Source organism: Aethalodelphis obliquidens, unplaced genomic scaffold (assembly GCF_003676395.1).
Source record: "Aethalodelphis obliquidens isolate GAN/ISIS:26980383/991018 unplaced genomic scaffold, ASM367639v1 scaffold11, whole genome shotgun sequence".
Taxonomy (NCBI): domain Eukaryota; kingdom Metazoa; phylum Chordata; class Mammalia; order Artiodactyla; family Delphinidae; genus Aethalodelphis; species Aethalodelphis obliquidens.
The window spans coordinates 23,533,258-23,555,143 of record NW_020837955.1 but is presented as its reverse complement, the minus strand read 5'-3'; the positions used below and the strand labels follow the sequence as shown (position 1 = coordinate 23,555,143).

The window sequence follows — 21,886 nt, the reverse complement described above, 5'->3', positions numbered from 1 at the left end:
CCAGTGTCAACGTGGTCCTCCATCCCATCATGTGTTTTGGTGATTGAACGTCCATGAGCGAGAATTAACCATATCACCTGAAGAGGCTTTCCTGGGTGCTCTGGCATCATAAATGGACCATTAGAAATGCCTCTTACACAGAGCACTTTGGGAGGTGTTCTTGGCTCCACCCCCAGCCCAGCGTTAGGAAGTCTTGCTGCTGTGCCTCTGAATTATAAATGCAGTATCAGCTCACATCCCCATCTCGGCTGGGACCATCCTAATATAAGCCACCATCATTCTTCCCTTCCCCTTTCCTTCATGGGAACAGTGACAGGCTGTTCCTCCTGTCTCTACCTGGCAATCTCGTCTCTCCATAGCAGCCAATGCAACCTTTTTTTTTAATCCAACTTTACTGAGTTGAAACATGCATACCTAAAAAGTACGCATTTTTAAGAGTTCAGTGATAAATCTTGACAAATGTATAGACCCGTTACCACAGTCAAGACAGAACATTTTCATCACCTAAAACATGGCTTTGTGCCTCTTCACAGGCACTATCCACACCCTTGGCCCCTAGACAGCCTCTGATCTGCTTTCTTTCCTGAGAGATTAGATTGCTCTTTTCTAAAATTTTATGTAAATGGTATCAACCTGAGCTTTAAAAATCGGAGCATGTCCCTCCTACACTTAACCTTCTAATGACTTTCTAATTCGGGTGGAATGAAATTCAGATACTTAACATGGCCTGCAAGATTCCACAAGGTCTGGCCACTGTCTGTTTCTCCTGCCTGGTCTCCAGACTTTCCTTCCTTCCTTCCGTATAGGCCACAGTGGGGGAGAAGGGCGCACCTTTCCATACCATTAGCTCACCGCCCTTGTTTGTGTCCCAGGCTCTGCATTTGCTGTTATATCTCTTAAAATGCCCCTCTCCTAGTGTGTTTTTTTCTTGGCATTCAGACCTTTGCTTGATTACCTTCATCTCGGAGAGCTTCCTCGAGCATTCTCTGAAGTTGCACTTGGTCCAGTCTTTTTTATTCGTGACCTTCCTCACTCTCTTAAATCAGCACGTGCATTTGGTGACTTGCTTGTCCACCTTCCCCCACGCACTGTGAGCTCCATGAGCATAGGGACTGTGGCTGTCTTTTTGGTCATTCCAAAGAACTAGCTCAAGAATCATACTTGACACATGGTAGGTGCTCAACACATCTGTTGTTGAGGGTGTTGTCTTTGAAGCAGACACGCCAGGGATAATAGACGTTTGAGTTTCATATCTGGACTTTAGTGGGAGCCTTTCCTTGCCATTCATAGTCACACTGAAAGATTTGTCATAATATCCACCTTCTGAAGCTCATGGACATCAGTTGACCCCAAAGTTGACCAAATCAGTAGAGGCTCGTTAAGATTGAGGAAAGAGGAATTAATGAGACATGGATGTATGGTACCCAAGAGTCTTTTGACCTTCCTCCCCCATTAACCCTGTTGTTTAATGTAGTTTTAATCTGAGCTTTAGAAAACAGCAGTAGGGTGAGGAGAGGAAAAATGAAAGAAGGAAGGGGAAACCACAATAATTTTATAAAACTCTGCCAAGGCACACAATAGGAAAGAAAATCTTTGAGCTCCAGGAGACCCAGACTGTTAAAACCTTCCTCAGGCTTGGGAGCTGGTAGCAGAGAGGAGACAAAAAGTGATTTTTAGATTGTGAATACTTGGAAAGTGACAGTGTCACCGAAAGCACAGCCTAGTGATTAGAAAAGAGATTTTTTTTCCAGCAGGGCTATTACAAATGTGGAACAAGTTCAGAATTGCAGCCCCAAATGGAATGTTCCTGGTAAAATGTATTCTATAGAAATAAGACATCCAGGGTAATTTGAGGCTGTATTTTTAGGACTTTTAGAGTGATTGCCTGGAGGGTTCAGCAGGGATTTCTTTCCTCTGAAGACTGCATTGTACAATTAGATGGGGTGTTACAGGCCATGGTCCACCTGACTCCAGAACCTCAGGCTTGGGCTCCCAAGAGGCGAGATGTGAGCTGAGCCTGTGACGAGTCCTCAGGCCCTGAGGGGAGGCATAGTGTTTCATGGAGAGAGGCCGTGACTTCTTCGTGGATTCATTTAGTAGTTTCCTACTGGAGCTAAGCAGCCAGCTACCCCAGGAGACTCTCGATTCTGCTTCCCCCGCCTTTGTACTGGTTGTGACTCTCCACGTTCTGCTGAACTGGAGCAGTGCTGAATGCCCCATACCCAGCCAACTGGCCCAGAGACCTCCCTCTACTTTGCCATTGACTCCTTACTAAAAATCAAATGGATTCCATGCTCCAACTCAGGAGCAGAAACTGCACAAATGCGTGTGTAGGATGTGGATTTGAGGAATACTTTCTGGGAGCCTACCTGCTGCCTTATTTGTGAAAGCTCTAAGCTGGCTTTTCAGTACAGTATTCAGATTAGGAGCCTTTGGGTTAAAGGTACCATGAAGATGAGATGTAAAGCTATTAATTCAGAGATTAGGGGTAAAGAGGAAGTGAAATGAGAAGCTGGTTGACTCTCAGATACGGAACGGTGTTTTAGGTTGATTGATTTCATGGCGGGGGAATGTCTTGCATCATTTAGTACTTCTCCACTGGCCACTCACAGTGCTAGGAAGACAGCAGCTCAGCTCGTTCATGGATCAGTTGAATTCAACAGGCATTTACTGAACACTTGCAAGGGCCAGAAGATTTTGTTGGTTGAAATAAGAAATAAAAGAATAAGGCAGAAGAAAGGTCATTGGAGCCTAGAGGTCCACGATGGGCTTTGAGAGTTTGTGAACTCCCTGAATTTGAATGCAAAGCTCTGTGTGTGTGCTTCCTTTGTGTGCTTTTTCTTGGGAGAGAGTTCTCAATTTGCATCAGATTCTCAAACTCTGTACTTGACCCCGAAAAGATTAAAGACTAAGGATCTAGTTGCTCTGAGTATTGACCAACTGATGATAATCCCATGCCCCTTGACTATGCGTGAGTCAGGGCAGCAGGCAGCTTCCAAACATGTATGCTGGTCCCTCCCTTCTTGGTGGGTCAGCTATTAGGTCATGGTGGTTTCAGTGTACAGTTCTGTATGTTTTTAATATGAAAAGTCAAGGGAAATAGAGAAAGGTCTTTGGGATAAGCTGTGTTTTAACTCATACGGAATTGGAGATAACTCTGGAAAGATGTTCGGATATTCAGTATATGTTCGCTAATGGGAGAGAAGGCGGCAGGAAGGCAGAGGTGCACAGAGTGCCTCCTGCCTGGGAAAGATGTGCCTAAGAATTGGAGAACCTTGTCTTGTGTTTTCCAGGAGTTTGCTATGGCCTGATAGCCATTATAACAACCCCTGTATTAATCTTCGGTGACTTAATTTTGATAAATGTCTCAAGCTGTTCAAGTATAAAAGTTTAAGTTAAAAGAAGTGAATGTGAATCACTTAACATTGTTTTTCTGTAAACACTGATGTGGACTGTATAACTTCCTTGAAAAAAATGGAAGAAAGGAGAAAAAAAAGCCACAGAATATTTTGCTTGTACCAGTTGGGGGCAATCCAGTACTACAAATGTGAGAGTGGAGAAAAAAAGTCCACGAAAAAGATCATTTCTGATGTTGTTGCTACTGCATGAACTGGTGTCTTTTCTTCCCAAATTAATTCATCTCAGGCCTCTGAAAGCCAGAGCAACAGAGCAGCGTTGAAATGGCTAATTGAAAATGCCCTCTTTCTCTTGTAATGGCAAGTGACCTCTATCAAATAGTCCTTGGGTCAGGTGGCAATTTAGGTTCACAATCTTCCAGACTGCAGGGTGATGAAGTACGTGGCCAGTGGCTGGCTCAGGACTGCAGCCTGGGTGCTCCCTGGGCCAGGGATGTCCTGCTCTGTTGGGGGGTACAAAAGGCCCTCCACTAAGCCCGTATGTCTAGGTATAATCCCCAAGTAGTGATCACTGCTTTGAATGCCATGGAGATCCTCACATTATTCTGGTGATGTGGTTTATACGTGAGCCCATGTACTTCTGGCGTTGTTCTGAGTAAAACGGTAAAGTAAGGTCTTTCGTGTCCTAACTTGAAAGTGTTGCTTGATATTTCAAGTGTTCATCGACTGTCTTTTTTAGATTCTATGTGAGGTTTTACAGAAGATGCAAAGTAGTACTTGATGTTTCCTCTTTATTTGTAGAGTATCTCTCTTAGGGGGATAAAACTGCATACCTCAGATAGATGATCCAGGATTGTATGGTAAAATCAACTGTGGTACATCCGAGAACGAGATCCTGACAGGCCGCAATTGTCAGGAAAATTTTCATGGAACCATGGTCTGACACCTCTGCTTTATCCTTTCTCAGCATCTGCCTGAGTGTTGGTCAGCACTGCCCTGGGGCCTCTACAACATACAGTACCCGCTCTAGTCTTCCTCTTGGACAAAAGGAAGCCAAGTTTTTGGGTCTGATTGTTTCTTCTTATAGGGGTGGTCTTCTTACTCTTATGGAACATTGTAGAGTAAAAATGCCTTTTTTGAAAGCTTTACATGAAATTTTCATGCAAAACCAATAATTTATTACGATCATCATTCCTTTATTTATTTATTTTTTTGCCTTTATTTATTTATTTATTTGCCTTTATTTTGCCTTTATTTATTTATTTATTTGCCTTTATTTATTTATTTTTTTTGTATGTGGGCCTCTCACTCTTGTGGCCTCTCCCGTTGCGGACGTGCAGGCTCAGCGGCCATGGCTCATGGGCCCAGCCGCTCCATGGCATATGGGATCTTCCCGGACCAGGGCACGAACCCGTGTCCCCTGCATCGGCAGGCGGACTCTCAACCACTGCGCCACCAGGGAAGCCCCGATCATCATTCCTTGAGACTTTACTCTCTGTGTTGGCAGTGAGGAAGAGACCCTATTATGAGCCACTGTTTTATTTCAGCGGTGTTTTGGCTGCTTTTATTCCTGAGTTTCATTTTTAGTTTGTCATTTACTGTGTCCCATATACGTGTAATCATTGTATCTCTGTAGCGCTCTGAATACCTGCTGGCTGAGACTTACAGAGCCGAATGAAAGTAATAACAGAGATACATTGGTGATTCCAAAAACTCAAGTCTATAAGATTAGAAATAATCTTCCTGAGAGTTGAAAAGAGATGTGGGTTCAGACACAAACTTGTAGTTTTTGACAACTCAGTACAAGAACTATTTTAAATGAAATTTGTATAAGATTTATTATCCCGTTTTGAAAAACTGTTGCATGTCTTAATCTGAGAAGTTGATCGAGATTTTTACACACAAACAAGTCCCTTAAATTTTTATTTAAGTTGTTATTACTAGTGCATTTTGTCTATAAGAATGACATTTATATCGAATAACACTGGGTCGGTTAATACCCTGACACAGACGCTATGTCAGTTGTCTGGTGGATGTCAGGACAGTTTCACACGTCATACGGCTTCTTCTGTAGAAGTGAGACCAAGGTTTCAAATGTCTAAGAGATGCCAAGTGACTTCTTCAAAGCCCTCCCAGCCTGGCCAAACTTTCTTTCCAATGTCATATATCATTTCTCCTCATTGGTGTTACCTGACTATCTGTTGTATTACAGCTCAATTCTTCTGTTTCTTTTCCTCGTTATTGATCTTCCTTAGGCCTGAAATGTCCTTTATCCTCCTGAACATCTCATGTGCAGTTCATATCCTACCCACCTTTGCCTCAGGCACCATTTTTTCCTGGAAATTCCCTTCATCCAAAGTTGGACATAGGCTCGTCATCCTCTAGAATTTCATATTTTGTCTGTGCTGATCTCATGGCTATTAAAATATTCTCTTTTGATAATCAATAGAAGGATCTTAAATTATATACTCCTTAGGTGGCAGAGACCAAACTTCAGTCAATGTAACTCTTTCATAAGCTACACCGCGTGTTTTACAGATAAAGTGCTAAAATGTTTGTTGAATGGCCAAATGGCAATTATATCAGTAGATTAGACTTCAAATGAAGGTGCTCTCTCCTTCACCACTGTGGCAGCTGTTTTATACTTAGTGGCACCAGATATTTGTGGAATGAAAGATGGGTGGATGGATGGGTTCATAGATAGATGGATAGATGGGATGGTTGGATGAATGTCGGGTGCTCTGAATCTGAGCTTTAAACGAACATTTAAATGATGTGCTTTTATGACCCTCATTTCTCCTCTTCTCAGCCCTATTGCTCACTACACCTTCACCTTAAGGTCTCTGAGAATCCCTACACATCAGGGATCATTGCCAGCCGAGACACAGCTCCCAGCATCATAGTGGCTTCAGGTAAGAAGCTTGCCCGGTTTGCTCACTGCTGTAAATTGTATTTATTTTAACAAGTTAGATATCTGAGCTTGGAACTTAATGAGCAAGTTAAAATTTTTTTGAAAGGCACCTAAGCCATTGACTCTGAGGCAAGTATGGTGAAAAACCCTGCTCAGATATAATGTTTGCAGTCTAAATCCATCTCGGGCAATGCACACTGCCAGCATAGCCCATTGTTAGCTTTTGCAAAAAGTTCCCTTCACTGATGGTGATGTGCTCTCTCCAGGAAACATAGGTTCTGAGCTGTCAGACAGCGACATCAGCATGTTTGTCTCTTCAGATGCAGGGAACACTTGGAGGCAGGTAAGAAAGTATCCTGGGTCTGGTTACTGAAGTTTAAATGTTATAAAAATTCTCCAGCTTGGTTCAATTCTGGGAACTTATTCATCCACACATAAATCCTAAAGCTTATCGATGTGTTTCTTTTCCTTTTTGTTTTATGAATGTCTTTCAAAATGTTTTGAGCTTAAGCAAACATTTATGAAATTTGATTTCTTTGTTTGATAAAAATGACCCTTTATCCCACCGTATATGTGAGAAAGTTTATAAGTGACAATGAAACCAAATTAGATATGACTGAATTTTCCCCATGAAATGAAAACTAAAATTCTGGGCAGTTTATTATGTAGGGAACGTGAAGCCTGGAAGAGAGCTTATATACCTAACACCGGGTTACCTCCATAAATTCCCCTTGCCTTGAAGTCAGAAACGAGGGGAATGCAGTGATATAGAAATAACCATTACCCAGGTAGTGTTCTGAGGTGTTTAAAGCTCATGGGCAAAAGACAGAATAATAACCATCAGGGTGCATATGTTAGGGAAAGTAGAAATGGAATTACTTTCAACCAATGTGTTTAGCTTAAATGCTTCCTCTTTCTTCTGAATGAAAATTAGATACTCCCAGGTTATAAAACAGACACTTAATGAGGTTTAGGAGTCATAAAAAGATATGTGCCTAATGCATGGTTGTTACACTTCAATAAATATGTGTTAATAAGCCACTGACATTTAATTATCATACGGTAACTAGCACCTTAAATTGAAATCTAATGCACAGGTAATCACACAGCAACAAGAACACTCTGCTTTAAATTTTAGATAGAGATATCCATGTTACGGTCTCGTTACCATTTCCTAGCTTCATAGATCTGCGCTGCAATTCACGTGCTTTAAGAAGAGTGGGGCAGGAAAGAAACTTGCTTAAGAAACTCCGGGGCTTTTGATCTTGGAGATATATAGGCGCTATATAATGGACTATTAAGCTTCCTATGGACAATAGTTAGAGAGCCAGGGTGTCTTTTTTTTTTTTCCTTCTAACATCCCAAACAAAGCAAAGAAGCCTCTCCTATAGTCCTGGGAAACATCTTGGGTATAAGAAGTAAACAAAGGGGAAACAATGATGTCTATAGTGTAACCAAAGACAAGGCTATACTAACAGTGTGACTGTGAGAAACAGTACGCATCTTGTATGGAGAGGACTTAGAAATTGTTTTCAACCGGTCTCCATTTGACCTCAGATTCATCTCTCCACATATGGGGAGAGACCCAATGACACACGTACCCAAAGATAGATTTCATTTTGATCAGACTTTATGACTACAACTACTTTATGACTACTGTTGAGTTGAACAAGAACATCTGCCCCCTGTAATACCTGGAAACTTTGAAATAATTACATCTGGAAAGGGCACTGTTAACGCTGCAAGTCCCAGCGCCGTCAATTACCATCTACAGGGTCTTAGGGAAGTCACCACTTCTCTCTAAACCTTACTTTTCTCGTCTGTAAAAATGATAATGTTGGAATAAAGTATCTCTTATGTTTCTTCCATCTAAAGATGTTATCCAATATGACAATTCCCCCTTTCTTAATTTTTAAAAAGACAGTATGCAATTCCACTTTGGTTTTATATACACTCTGGAGGGCAGCTTGAATTAATCGGATGATGACTGGAAAAGAAATAAGAAGCAAAATTATAACTACTCCGGCAGCCCCATAATTTATTAAAATATGCATAAAGGAATTACCCTTAAAATAACTTTGTAAGTTTTGTAAAAATTCTGCAGCAGCCTTAGAGGGATTCATATCATATTGAGAGGCTGCAATATCATGAATTTGTTTATGTAAATGTTCCAAATCAATTCCTAAATCACTAGAATTTCATACATTTAAAATGTGCATTTGAATTTTTTCCCATGAATATTCAGAATGATTTACTTTTAAGGGAGTAACACATATCCAAGAATATTTTTTATGGCATGTTAAAGATAGGTGAATTTTTAAAGCAGTAAGTTCTTGACCAATATGTAAAACTGCTTCTTCAAGGGCATCAACTTTAGTTTCTAACTTTCTATCTATTGCTTCCTGAGTTGCTAAAGCCAAGGATATATTTTTTGATAAATCATTAGCATATTGTGCTGTTTGTACTTCTTTCACTAAAGCATATGTTGCAACAGTAAAAGAACTCAATATTCCTATCAAGGCGGAAATTCCCAAAACCAAAGTAGCCACAAATCTTTTTGGCCGTATGAGCTCTCCAACCTGTCTTACAATTTCTGCCCCTATATCTGTATACCAAGATTCATTAAGCGCTACTGGCAGCATTATATAAGCTGGTCTTTTTAACACCATTATGGTTGACACATTCATTTCAGGAACAATGCAAGTGGTTAGTATGCATTGCTGACAGGTAATATAAAACCTCATATTACACTGCTTAATCTGTAATTTTTCACTATCATTAGAAAGCAATAAGGAATACGGAGATGACACACAGGTTTGAATATAATACTCTTCCACATGGGTAGTAGCTCTAACTAGCGTTATTTTATGAGTGGTTAAGGGCAATCTCCATAACTGAGATTGATAATAGGTTTTATTTTCATGAACAAAAGTATAAATAGGAGCCACCCATCCATGATTATTCCATCTATTTACCTTCAATGGACGGGGAATATAGGAATCATTCCATGGGTATATCAAGGCTTTATCTAAATATGTTCTATAATCTCCCTCAGGAAAATTAATACTCCAATCTGAAATATAATATTTAGTTCCAGGAATGGATATTTTATTTTCTTTATTATACATACAATATATCCATGAAGGATATCCAGTTTTAATATCTTTCCAAATCCATTCATCTGTAGCTTTCCCTGCAGCCTCATCACAATCATCATATCTAGGAGGATGAACATCTTTAGCTGGATATTTATTAACATAAACTTGATTTTGTCCTACAACTTTTCCTAACAATGACCATAGATATCTTGTGGTTTTATCTCTTCCTACTGGCTCTTTAGGGGAGTCTGTCAAGAATCCTGCATCAACTACTGACAAACACCCATTCTTTGTTTGACTATTTCCTATTGACCCTGAGCCAAGAAAAAAGCATATTGGAGGAAAGTCAGTCTGACCTGTAAATGAGTAATTAAAATTGATTACAAATTGTTTATAGCCCTGTATTCCTCGAATGCCATCGGTCAATTCAGGAAATGAGGAAGTTACTGGAATAATAGAATCTCTCCAAGTACATGCATGTAAGATAGGAGGATCTGGAAAGTAAGCCCAATACGTACCATTGGCACTTACCTGAACCGAAAGCAAGCTAAGCATAGCCACAAAAAAATTAGCAGTCGTCAAAGGCAATCCTTGAGCATTCACAGCATTTTCAGCATTCAGGCAAAGCCTTTTAATTGCCCCCCAGGTTATCGGAGCCGCTTCAGTGGTGGAGACAGCGTACCTTCTCTTTCGTGAACGAGAAGGCAATGAAGGCTTTCTCTCCGAAAGTTTTGGAGAAGCTTGTACCTCTTTATCGCAAGATGATATAAGTGACAGTTGTTTCATCTGGGGGACTAACGTCGCAGCCACAAGACTATCTGGTTTCACTTTCTGTGGATGTGGCTCCGCCATCTCGGCAGTGAAATTTCTTTTCTAAAAGACGCTTCGATAAGTTCCCCACCTCAGGGTGTCTGATTAATCGATCAGGAATCCAAATTGGTGAATCAAAATTCTGGGGAAAAATACAAGCGTATCCTCTACCACTAGTTAATAATGTATCTGGCCCGTTCCATTTTCCTGTTAAAACATCCTTTCATAATACCTTTGGTTTTATATTTTCTTTATTTATCTCCCAATGTCTCATCATAGGAGTTCTTTCTTTATCATTCATATTTAAATAATTTAATACAAACATAGAATGATTAAGTAAATGATGAGGAGAAAAATATTTTAAATCTCCATATTGCAATTTATAAATCATATTTTTTAATACCTGATTGGTTCTTTCAATTATAGCTTGTCCTTGTGGGTTATAAGGAATTCCTGTACTATGGGCTATGCCAAACTGTTGGCATAATTGCTGAAAAGATTTAGAAACATAAGCAGGGCCATTGTCAGTTTTTAACTTTCGGGGAATTCCCAAATAACTAAAACAAAACATCAAGTGCTGGCACACATCCTTAAAGGCCTCTCCGGTCCTAGCTGAGGCTACAATTACATGTGAAAAGGTATCCACACAGACATGTACATAGGACAGCTTTCCAAAACTAGGTACATGAGTCACATCCATTTGCCACAGATCATTAGCTCGCAAACCTCGAGGATTTACTCCTTGCTGAGGTACATTAGTTTGTGTAGGGCACACAGAGCAATTTTTTACTATTTCCCTTGCTGCTTCTCTGGTTAGGCTAAACTGATATCTTAAGGCATTAGCATTTTGATGATGCAGCTGATGAGATTTTATTGCTTCTTGTACTTTATTTTCATCTACCATAAAAATTTTAGTCAGGGCATCAGCAGAGGCATTGCCCTCTGCTAAAGGCCCTGGCAATCCAGAGTGAGCTCTAATGTGGCCTATATAATAAGGCTGTGTTCTTTCCCATATACTTTTTTGTAGTCTCTTAAGCAACTTAATTATTGTACTCTTATTTTCAGGAAAGGCTGCTGTTTCTATTGCTGGAAATAATTTAACTATATATAAGGAATCAGTATATAAATTAATTTTTTTATCCCTGGTTAATTTCATCACTTCTATAACTGCCATAATTTCTGATTGTTGTGCTGAGCAATTTTCTGTATTTAATACTTTCTTTTCATTATTAATAATATAGGCTGCCCTCCCTGAGGAGGATCCATCAGTAAATACCAATATGGCCTCTTCCAAAGGTTTTATCTTGTAATATGTAGGAAAAACCACCATATGTTCCTTAAAAAACTGTAACAATACACTTTTAGGCAAATGAAATAAAATCTGACCTCCAAAGGAGGCCAGGGCTATTCCTAATGAATCTTCTAACAACAGCAAGGCCTCTAATTGATCTTTATTATAAGGTATAATTATGTTATCCATATCTCTTCCAAATAATTCTCTACTTCTCTTTCTACCTTTAATAATTAATAAACTAACCATAAGAGGGTATGAGGCAACAATCTTTTTTGGACTAGCAGCCAAATGTATCCATTCTAATGGTCCATTTTGCCATAATAATCCTGTAGGAATAACTGGAGTCCTTAAAATAATTAAATCCCAAGGTTTGGTATAATCTAATCTTTTAATAAAAACATTTTTTAAAGCTTTTTCTATTTTTTCTATGGCTTGTTTTCCTTCTGCAGTTAACTCTCTAGGGGATAAGGGATTAGAATCTCCTTGTAATATCAAAAACAAAGGTTTTAATTCCACAGTAGTAATTTTTAACAAAGGCCTTATCCAATTTATATCTCCTAAAAACTTTTGAAAATCATTTAAAGTAACCAAATGATCAGTTCTTAGCTGAAAAGGTATATGCTGAATGGAAAATTCCTGTATTAATCTGCCCAAATAATTATAAGGAGGCTCAGTTTGAATTTTCTCTGGAGCAACTTTTAATCCATACTCCTGTAAAGCTTCCATCATATCCTGCAATGCCTGATGTAAGTAGGCCTTATCTTTATGGGCCAATAATATATCATCCATATAATGTATTAAATATATTTCTTTATATTTCTGTCTTATATTACATATGGCTTGGTCTACATATTTCTGACATAAGGTAGGGCTATTTTTCATGCCCTGCGGCAAAACTTTCCACTGATACCGTTGGTATGGTCTGGTAAAATTAGGAGAGGGCACACTAAACGCAAACCTCTTTCTGTCCTCTTTATGTAAGGGGATCGTAAAAAAGCAATCTTGCAAGTCTATAACTATAATAGCATAATTTTCAGGGATGGCTACTGGAGAGGGAAGTCCAGGCTGTAAAGCCCCCATTGTTTCCATGGTTTTATTTATTGCTCTAAGATCTTGTAATAATCTCCATTTTCCTGATTTTTTCTTTATAACAAATATAGGAGTATTCCAAGGACTATTAGAGGGTTCAATATGTCCTGCCAATAATTGCTGTTCTACTAATTCTTTTGCAGCTGCTAATTTCTCAAAAGTTAGGGGCCATTGTTCCACCCATACAGGTTCCTCTGAAAGCCACACTATAGGGTCAGCTGCTTTTAAAACAATGGCCCCCGTTATAAATTTGGATAGCCCACTCCATGTTTATCATTTTTGGACTCAGCAACCACAGGATATAATCTTCCCTCCTGATTTTTTCCTAAACCTTTATCTGGGTCATATCCCATTTTTAACATTTGTGAGGAGACCCAGTCATCTGGACTATACAGGAGCATTCCCATCTGCATAAGTATGTCTCTTCCCCAAAGGGAAATTGGTAGGCCAGGTATTACATAAGGACAAAAAGAGCCTGCTTGTTTATTAGCAGTATTCTCCCAAGTTAAAATCTGGGCACTCTTAGCTACTGCTGGAGCAGTTCCCAGACCTGTTAACATATTGTCAGCATGTTGGGTGGGCCAGCTGCTAGGCCAATCTTTTTCTGCTATGCAGGAAGCATCTGCACCTGTGTCTAATAAACCTTGAATATTTTTTCCATTAATTTTTAAAGTTTTCAAAGGTCTATTTCTGCTAATCTCTTGAATCCAAAATGCCATATCACTGGAGCCAAATCCTTTCTCATTCCTAGCTTCTTGAATTACATTCTTTCCTGTCTTATAATATGGTAGCAATAACAATTGTGCTATTCTTTGTCCCACATAAATTTGCTGCGTCTTATTAGAGGGAGCAACCATTATTTGAATTTCTCCTGTATAATCAGAGTCAATTACTCCAGGCAAAACTGTTAAGCCAGATAAGGAAGTTGAACTCCTACCAATAATTAAACCCATTACTCCTGGGGGCAATGGACCTTTAATCCCAGTTGGTATTTTTATGACTGGAGAGTCAGGAGTTAGTATTGTTGCGGAGGTGGCACAGAGGTCCAATCCTGCGCTGCCTGGGGTGGCCCTAAACAATTCATCGATTCCCCTGAGGGAAGAAAGGGATTGAGCGTCTGGTGAATTGCCCCTATTGTTTGTTGGGCCCGGGGTTGGGCCCGAAGTAAGTTTCCCGAATTAGTTTCAGCAGGTGCATCTGGAAAAACAGGTGCAGGAAATATTGGCATCTGAGCTCCAGCCTGAGGGACTGTAGAAACCCCATTAGGGGGAAGAATGTGTCCGTCCTTGTGATATTTACTCCTACACAATTTAGTCCAATGATTTCCTTTCCCACATCTTTGGCAAGGAGTCTTTGGGACCCCAACATTACCAGGAGATATCATTCTAACAGGACCTGCTGGAGGTATATTTTTATTAGGACATTCCCTACTAAAATGACTTGCGCCTCCACAAGCAAAACAATTATTTCCTTTTGGTCCCCTAGGGTTTTTTGTTTTTTGAACCATATTCATCATGCATTGAGGAAGTGTTTCTCCTTTTAGGGCGGCTGCCAAAGCAATCCCTTGCATATAAGAGGGACCCACGTCAGAACATTGCTTAATGAAATCAGAAATGCTGCCAGTTTTTCTGATTGGCCGAATCAAGTTCTGACAAACAGGATTGGCATTTTCAAAGGCTAATTGTTTAGCTAACATGTTAGCTGCATCCTCATCAGTTATCACCCTTTTTATCTCTATTAGCAAGCGAGAAACAAAATCCTCATATGGCTCCTCAGGCTTTTGTCTTAAATCTGTCAAAGTGGAGGCTTTTCCTGGAGTCAAAGGCAAAGACTTCCAGGCATTTACTGCACACATAGTTACCTGCCATAAGGCCTCCTTTCCCATATGCATCTGCTGTTCGGTGGAATCATATTCTCCTTCGCCCAATAACATATCTTTAGTAATATTAAATTTATCCCTTTTCTTATTTAAAGCATGTTGTTTAGCCACCAATTCTTCATATTCTGTTTTCCAAAGCAAATATTGTCCTCCAGATAAACAGGCCTTTGTAACCTGAATCCAGTCATATGGAGTCATCCATCTATTTGCCAAGGCATTTATAAGAGTCATAGTATAAGGCGCCAATGGTCCGTAATCTACACAGGCCTTTTTAAGTTCTTTTAAAAGTTTTAGAGGCAAGGGATCCCAATATACATCATCATCAAATCCGTCCTCAAAAATGACTGGAAAGCAGGCTGCAAAAGCATAATCATCATCTTCACCGTTTATTCTCCTATGCCTTTTATATTCGCCTTGACCTTTATTAAAAGGTGGTGGAGGTGGTGGGCCCCTAACATTTAAAGTTGAATGTCCTGACCTTTTTAAAGGGAGAAGTGAAGAACTTAAAGGTGCTGGTGGGGCGGTCGGTAGACGACCCAAAGGGCGCATATCCTGTAAATTAGGCCTATTTTTCTTAGTTTCTTGCATTGAAAAAGCACCATGGGGTTCATACTTTCTTCTTTCATAATCATATGCAGCAGCATCTAAATTATCCTGATCTGCAGGAGGCAATTCATCATCAAAAGGAGGGTTTTTTAACAAATTAGACTTAGTATCAGCAGGTGACTCATTTTCCTCCTCTGAGTCATTGTCATTAAGGTTACAGTCTTTTAAAGCTGCAGCCAAAACCTCAGTTTCTTTTGATGTTTTTGGGGAAAGTAACGGAGTACATTCATCTATTACTTCTGCAGGATATTTATATGGATTCTTTTGACCTTCAGGCAGGGGAGCAATGCTCTCTCTAATAAGGTTCCATAAAGTAAAAGTATCTACTGGAACCTTCTCAGGTCCATTTTGATCGTAATATTCTTGCAAAGTTTGCCCCACCTTTTGCCAGGTTTCTATGTTAACTGTTCCCTGTTCTGGAAACCATGGGCATTGCTCCTGTACAAACTGAAAAAACTGAGTTAGTTGCTTGTTAGTTACCTTAATTCCTCTTCCATTTATCATATGTTTAACTATATCAATGAATAAGAGCCTCTCTTTGGACTCAGCGTGTCCCATCTTGACACCGCCTTACTCACCTTCCTAACCAGTATTCCTTAACTGGGGGTCTGCAGCACCCTACGGTGAGACTCCTATCCGTCTGAGAAAGAAATAATACTTACCCCTTCAGGTCCCTGTGCGGGCGCCACTTGCCGGGGACCAGCCCCAGCTGGACAGGTTTCACCCAAAGGGGAGACGGAGTCGGCGTGGACAGAGCACAAGACACCTCAGAGGATGCAAGGATCTGTCAGCTTTATTGCCATGACTTCAAAATACTTATACTCTAAAGCAATCTCATTTTCAATCTTAATAACCCCATTCCCATGTCAAAAAATCCCTTACAAGAGCCATAAAACAAAAGTAATTTACATAAGCAGATTACATCAGCAGGTTAAACAGGTTAAGTAATCTTCTTATCGCTTGTAGTTTCTTTCATCTCCTGTGGTCAGGTATATCTTGGTCACGTCTAGGTCAGGAACTCTGTCTGCGGTTTTATCATTGTTCTTAGAAGAATTAGATGTTTTTGTACCTGTTTGTTCTGTTCAATCAGCCAGATCTTCAAAACACAAACTCAAGCACATTATTCTTTAGCACCAGTAAATATTTACAGGCTGTTTCAATCTATCTTTATGATCAAAGCAAGACACAGAATAATCAATAACCCTAGGGGGTCTTGGGGGAGGGCATTGTACCTTAAATTTGCCACCAAGTTCCTTTGCAAAATACTTACAAAATATAATTTGTGCTTTATATCTATTCTTATACGGAAAGCAATTAAACTTAAAAAAGGCTGCCAAATAGTCTACTCTATTCAATTTGCTATATACCTACTGTAGTATAAAACCTCCCCTCCACCATACCCAAGTGTTTCCTAACATATCTCTAACTCCCCAGGAGGGCCAAAACTCATTCAATTTGTCTTCTAAAGTAAGCTTTTGCCACACAAATGCTCCTGTTGTATTTTCCTGAACCCAATGCCCTGGCCTGGGAGTGGGGATATCAGGTGTAATCATTAAGGGAGCCAGAGTAATCACAATCTTTTTTGGTTTTACCCTAGGTCGGGGTCTTTCCCTAAACCCTCCATCGAAACTGGGAATATTTCCCAACACTAATAGCAATCCCATAAAAATCACCTTAAGTAAAAGCAGGGGAAAACAAGGGGAACCACGCAGAGGAGAGCTTTGCTTCTCCATATTTGTACCTGACAGTACCAGCTTTGCTTGGCACTATGGGTCTCGTCCGTGCTGAGACTCAAAGGCACTTCCTATACGGCTCCCGACAGACAATTACCCAATATTTCAACATCACCATAAATGGGACTCAATAGAACTTACCACAAAAAGATGGGATTATAAATATGAATACATAACTCTTAGTTATTTAAGTTTCTCTTGTGGAGCACAAAAAATCATTTTATGTAACACCAGTGGTACATGGAGCCCACCTTGGGAAACATTGTTCATAACTTGCATTTTCCCACAGCTTTGGGGGAACCCAGTTCTGTCATGGAGAGAATTTTTTTCCTCAAATGAAGACTAATTCTCTGAACCCTGGGTGTGTGTGGCTGTGGGTGTGTGTCCCTGTTTGTGTGTTTTTCCTCTTCCAGATCTTTGAAGAAGAGCACAGTGTTTTGTATCTGGATCAAGGTGGAGTCCTGGTTGCTATGAAGCATACGTCTCTCCCGATTCGACATCTCTGGTAATGAGTCATGCACCTTGATGGTTCTGCACAGCTAAGACCAGTCTAAGTCAGGCTGTCAGACTGTGATCTTGCTTGTAGTAAATTGTCAAGGTCTGCTAGAATGTAACTTATACCTTTGCTTTACTGCAATAAGAAGGTGGAGGAAAGGAGAGAGAGGGAGAGGGGAAGAGAAAGGGAGCTTGATTCTGCCTTTTAGAGCGGAACCGTATTATGGTTTTCAAATGTGACAGCCCCCTGCCCCCGCCAGTACCTCCAGTACCTTATTCTTTCAGTACAGTCATGGGTAGAATGGTTAGCAAGGATAATCTCTGAATAGCTTAATTTCTTGCAACCAGCTTTCCCAAATAAGGTCTCCTGGAGTTTAATATTTGCATTCACTATGTGCATTCTGCACAGAGATCAGCAGTTCATGACACTTCTGCTCTGATCTCATTTCTCCTGATCCTACTTCCTTAGCTTCCTTTTGGGGGCAGTGATATTCTGCAACTCTCCCTGTAGGTCTTCCACAGATGGACGGACATTCAAGGCTTAACTTCCAGAGGGGTTTCCAATAAACTCTTCCATCTGTGTTTTGAAAATGGCTTTCTCCACAGGCGGGCTTGCTCAAAGTCAAAGGCTTGATTTTTTCCCTCCACTATTGGTTACTTTGCTGACGAAAGGGAAAGTTGCAGAAATAAGAGAAATAGAGGCTTAGCTTGGGGGAAGACATCCTAGAGAAAGGCAGAGCAAAGGAAACATTCTGTGTGACCATCTGAGTTGCAGAGTTCTCTCTTACTTTCAAGAGTCTGTCCTTCTGCATCAGTTTACTCAGTGAGTCAACCAGGATTTGTAACAATGTAAGAAGGATACCACTAAGGGTTTGATCACATAGAGGTGGCTGGTTCAAGTCCGTCTCAGTGGGTCTCATAACGGCCATTGTTCTCAGAATCACCTGCAAGACTTGCTGCTAAATTGTAACGAGGTTTTGGAGAGGGTCACATTGAGGTCTAAGGCCTAATAAAATATCCAAATTAAAAAAAATCCTATCAAAGACTTATTATCATTCCCGTTTCATGCAGCTCTCCCCTTATTGATGTTATAATACATCTGGGTCCCAAATCACTTGGCTAACTGTATATCTACCTTCTGATGTAATTAAGAACACTTATTCATATAAAAGCCTCACTTTGACAATGCCCCAGGTACTTCTAAAACGTATTCTCCCTGGTTGGTAGTATCCTTTCTTGGAAAGGATTTTTCTTTTGAGATCCGATGACTTATTTTTTCTGTCATTAGGTTAAGTTTTGATGAAGGGAGATCTTGGAGCAAATACAGTTTCACATCTATTCCACTTTTTGTGGATGGAGTTCTGGGTGAGCCTGGGGAAGAGACTCTAATCATGACGTAAGTGGAAACTATGATGTCTTCTAGTCTAAGTATAGAGCCGGAAACATGTTGTTTTTTAGATAAGCCTGTTCACATTGCTACTGTCAGGTTTGAAATTGCTAGCAAAGGCACTACATCTGACTTCATGATTCCACAGCAAAGAGAAAAGAATAATGTGGGCTTCCATTCTCTCGGCTCTTTGCTAGCAATTAGGAGACCCACACTGAGGGCTGGCAGCAAAATGGTACAGCCTATTTCTTCCTCTACTGAGCGAGCTTAGGGAAATTAGAAGTGATTATTTCAAGAGAAAATAAAGCTATCAATTAAAAACTTTAATAATAAACATGCTTGATATACAGAAAATGACAGGCATGTCAGAGTGATTTTCACTTTAAGGCAGAACGCATAGCTTGGTGAAAACCCCACAAAGCGTGTTATTTTTCCCTGGCTCTTTACCTAACCCAATGGTGAGGCATATTAGGGAAACCACGAGAACAGTCTGTTCTTGGGGAAATTGCATTTATACTCATTCTTGTCTGGAAAGTGATGATCATTAATCTGTGAAAGACTTGATTAATGGCTTGCCTGCCTCTGGGTTTCAAAACATGAGCTTTGAATTTGAAATATGAAACTGTGATTTTTCCTTCTCCTGGAAAATTGGACATGAAAAACAGAGAGGGAAGATTTTAAAGCAGTTGATCCTGTCGGCAGTGAAAAATTTTAAATCAAAGTGAATAGCTGGTACATTTTCTAATTTCTTCTCCCTACTCCTTTTTTTTTAACAATAGAAAAGAGCAACAAAAATTTAATATGCCTAATAGCTACATTTTGCCCACGGTAAACATAGCTGGATTAGCAATTTATTCCATAATTTGTCTTCATTCAGTTTTCATGTTTGCAAGACACAGATGAAAAAAAGTTGATTGAAAAGGCTACTTTGTGGCTTTTATTTATATCGGCAATAGGTGATTAAAACACTTCATTAAATAGCTGAGTCTCTCTGAGTAAGGAGAATAGAATGTACAGAGTAGGAAGTAGTTATAACTCCTCAGCCTTGCTGCCCACTTTCCCTTGGGACTGGTGGGAAGGTAAAATAGCATGGAATCCGTGGGAATGATGTACTCTAGCAAGAGAACCTAGAGGTATAATCTTGGACCGCAAAGAAGGCAGTGTCTATGGTTTTCTCAATTTTTTTTGGTTGTTTTTTATTTTTGGTCAACCATTCTTGTTGTACAATATATAAAAGTGGGCTTTTAAGTCAAACACCCTGGGTTCTGACTCTACCAGTTCTTAGTGATTTGACTTTGGTTTTTGCATGTTAACAAAATTCGTTGAGCCTCAGGTTACCGACAAGTGATGTGGAGCCAATAATAGCAACCCTCCTCAGAAATGTGTGTGGGGATCAAGTGATGTGTAATATCAATATTACAATATCAATATTACAGTATTGATATCAATATCAGCGGAGCGGCTGGGCCCGTGAGCCATGGCCGCTGCGCCTGCGCGTCTGGAGCCTGTGCTCCGCAACGGGAGAGACCACAACAGTGAGAGGCCCGCTTACCGCAAAAAAAAAAAAAAAAAAAAAAAAAATGTAATATGCTTAGCATTGTGCTAACCTCATAGCAAGCATTCAGTAAATGACGTATAACTGTCAGCATTGCTGTTATTGTGATTATTTTTATCGTCATGAACTCTGCAGAGTGTTTGGACACTTCAGCCACCGCTCTGAATGGCAGCTGGTCAAAGTGGACTACAAGTCCATTTTCGATAGACGCTGTGCTGAGGAAGACTACAGACCCTGGCAGCTGCACAGCCAGGTAGGAGGGAGGGAGCTGAGGTTGAGTCCTGGGTGGGGGGCGTGGAGAGTACTGGGGGGAAGCAAGTCATTAAAGTGTAGGAATTGGGGTTCTCTGGGCAAAAATTGTCCATCTGGCGCTTTCTTAATGTGTTTTGTGTGCCACAGCAGTGAACAAACTCAACATTTATAGCTTGTTGTGAAGTGACTTCTGTTTTTATTGTACTAGGATATAATGAGATAAAATTCAAATGTGCTTGGCTAAGACTTACAACTCAAAATGAAATACCAACTCAGCACGGAGATCCAGGCATAATTTATCTGAGCGTGTCATCTGGCTGCAGGGTACGGGGGCAAGGGTGAGGAAAGGCTGTTCAGTTTTATCTGGCAATGCAAACAGTAACATGAAATAACAAAGTTATGCTGCGTGAGCGGTGCCAGTAAAATTCTTCCTCCCCAGTGCTATGCTTCCCTGGGATTAGGTAGCGCTTCTTGCCTCCTTCCAAGGTACTTGTGATATAAGGATGCAGAATTACTAATAGGAAAACTTCCTTCATCCTGGCCCCTCTGCTACCCTGCTCATATCAGGATGCTTGGCTGAAAGCATCTCTCCTTCGACTTCCCAAGGCAGAACTCATTCTGCCGGCCTCTCAAAGCACGTGGTAGAGGCCCTTGCTTGCAAAGCCATCACCATATCCAGAGCGTGTCACATCATATACCCCAAACCTAGACTGAATCATATAATTACATGTAGATGTGTAATGCAGCTGGTTAAAGTGAGTTTGCTCAAGAAAGACAGTGTAGACTAGCTTAGACAAAACTCCGTCTGGTCCTTCAGACACACACACAGAGAGCTGGGTTTGACGGTGGGAGCTACGTCAGCTGGAATCCCCCACTCTCCTCGGAGGCTCAACAATCAAAGGGTCGCTCCTTTACGTGACTGACGTTTCCCCCTTTGGAGTGCACACGCATTGGGATATTCAAAGCTTTTATTTATCTTGTGGAGAAACACCGAACTTAGCGCTCTTGCTTATCTGGTAGATGGATATAAAATCAGTGCTATAAAGTTGTGTGGGCAGAGGCATAATGGACCTTTATGTTTCTTAGCGATATTCTTCTTTCATATGCTCATAAATGACCAGATGTATACATTTTTTTATTACAGAAGAATTGAACTTAATGACTACAGATTTTTTGGCCATACACTGTTGGAGGTTGTCTTAGTTATCTGTGTGTCCCTCATAGCACTGTACTTAATACCTTGCCAAGTAAAGGTTTGCTGAATACATACAGTTCCGGACTTTCGGACACACCCTCAGTGCTTCTTAGGATTGCCTTTATCATCACGTTCTGTGATAGGGCTCTAGAATCGAATACGAAATGCTGTTAGCACAAAGCAGCCTGCATATGTCTACATTACACTAAGGTTTGAGACCATCTCC

The 21,886-nt window shown here is 40.3% G+C and overlaps 1 protein-coding gene across 1 annotated transcript in view; it reads left to right on the top strand.

Moving 5' to 3' along the window:
- The window catches only part of SORCS1 (sortilin related VPS10 domain containing receptor 1), a 576,135-nt gene that overhangs the window by 442,586 nt on the left and 111,663 nt on the right, over positions 1-21,886 (top strand). Inside the window, exons 12-16 of the mRNA XM_027113082.1 lie at positions 6,166-6,268; positions 6,534-6,610; positions 17,190-17,281; positions 18,560-18,667; positions 20,349-20,466. Of these exons, the coding sequence (XP_026968883.1) occupies positions 6,166-6,268; positions 6,534-6,610; positions 17,190-17,281; positions 18,560-18,667; positions 20,349-20,466 (498 nt within the window). The remainder of the gene's footprint in view (positions 1-6,165; positions 6,269-6,533; positions 6,611-17,189; positions 17,282-18,559; positions 18,668-20,348; positions 20,467-21,886) is intronic.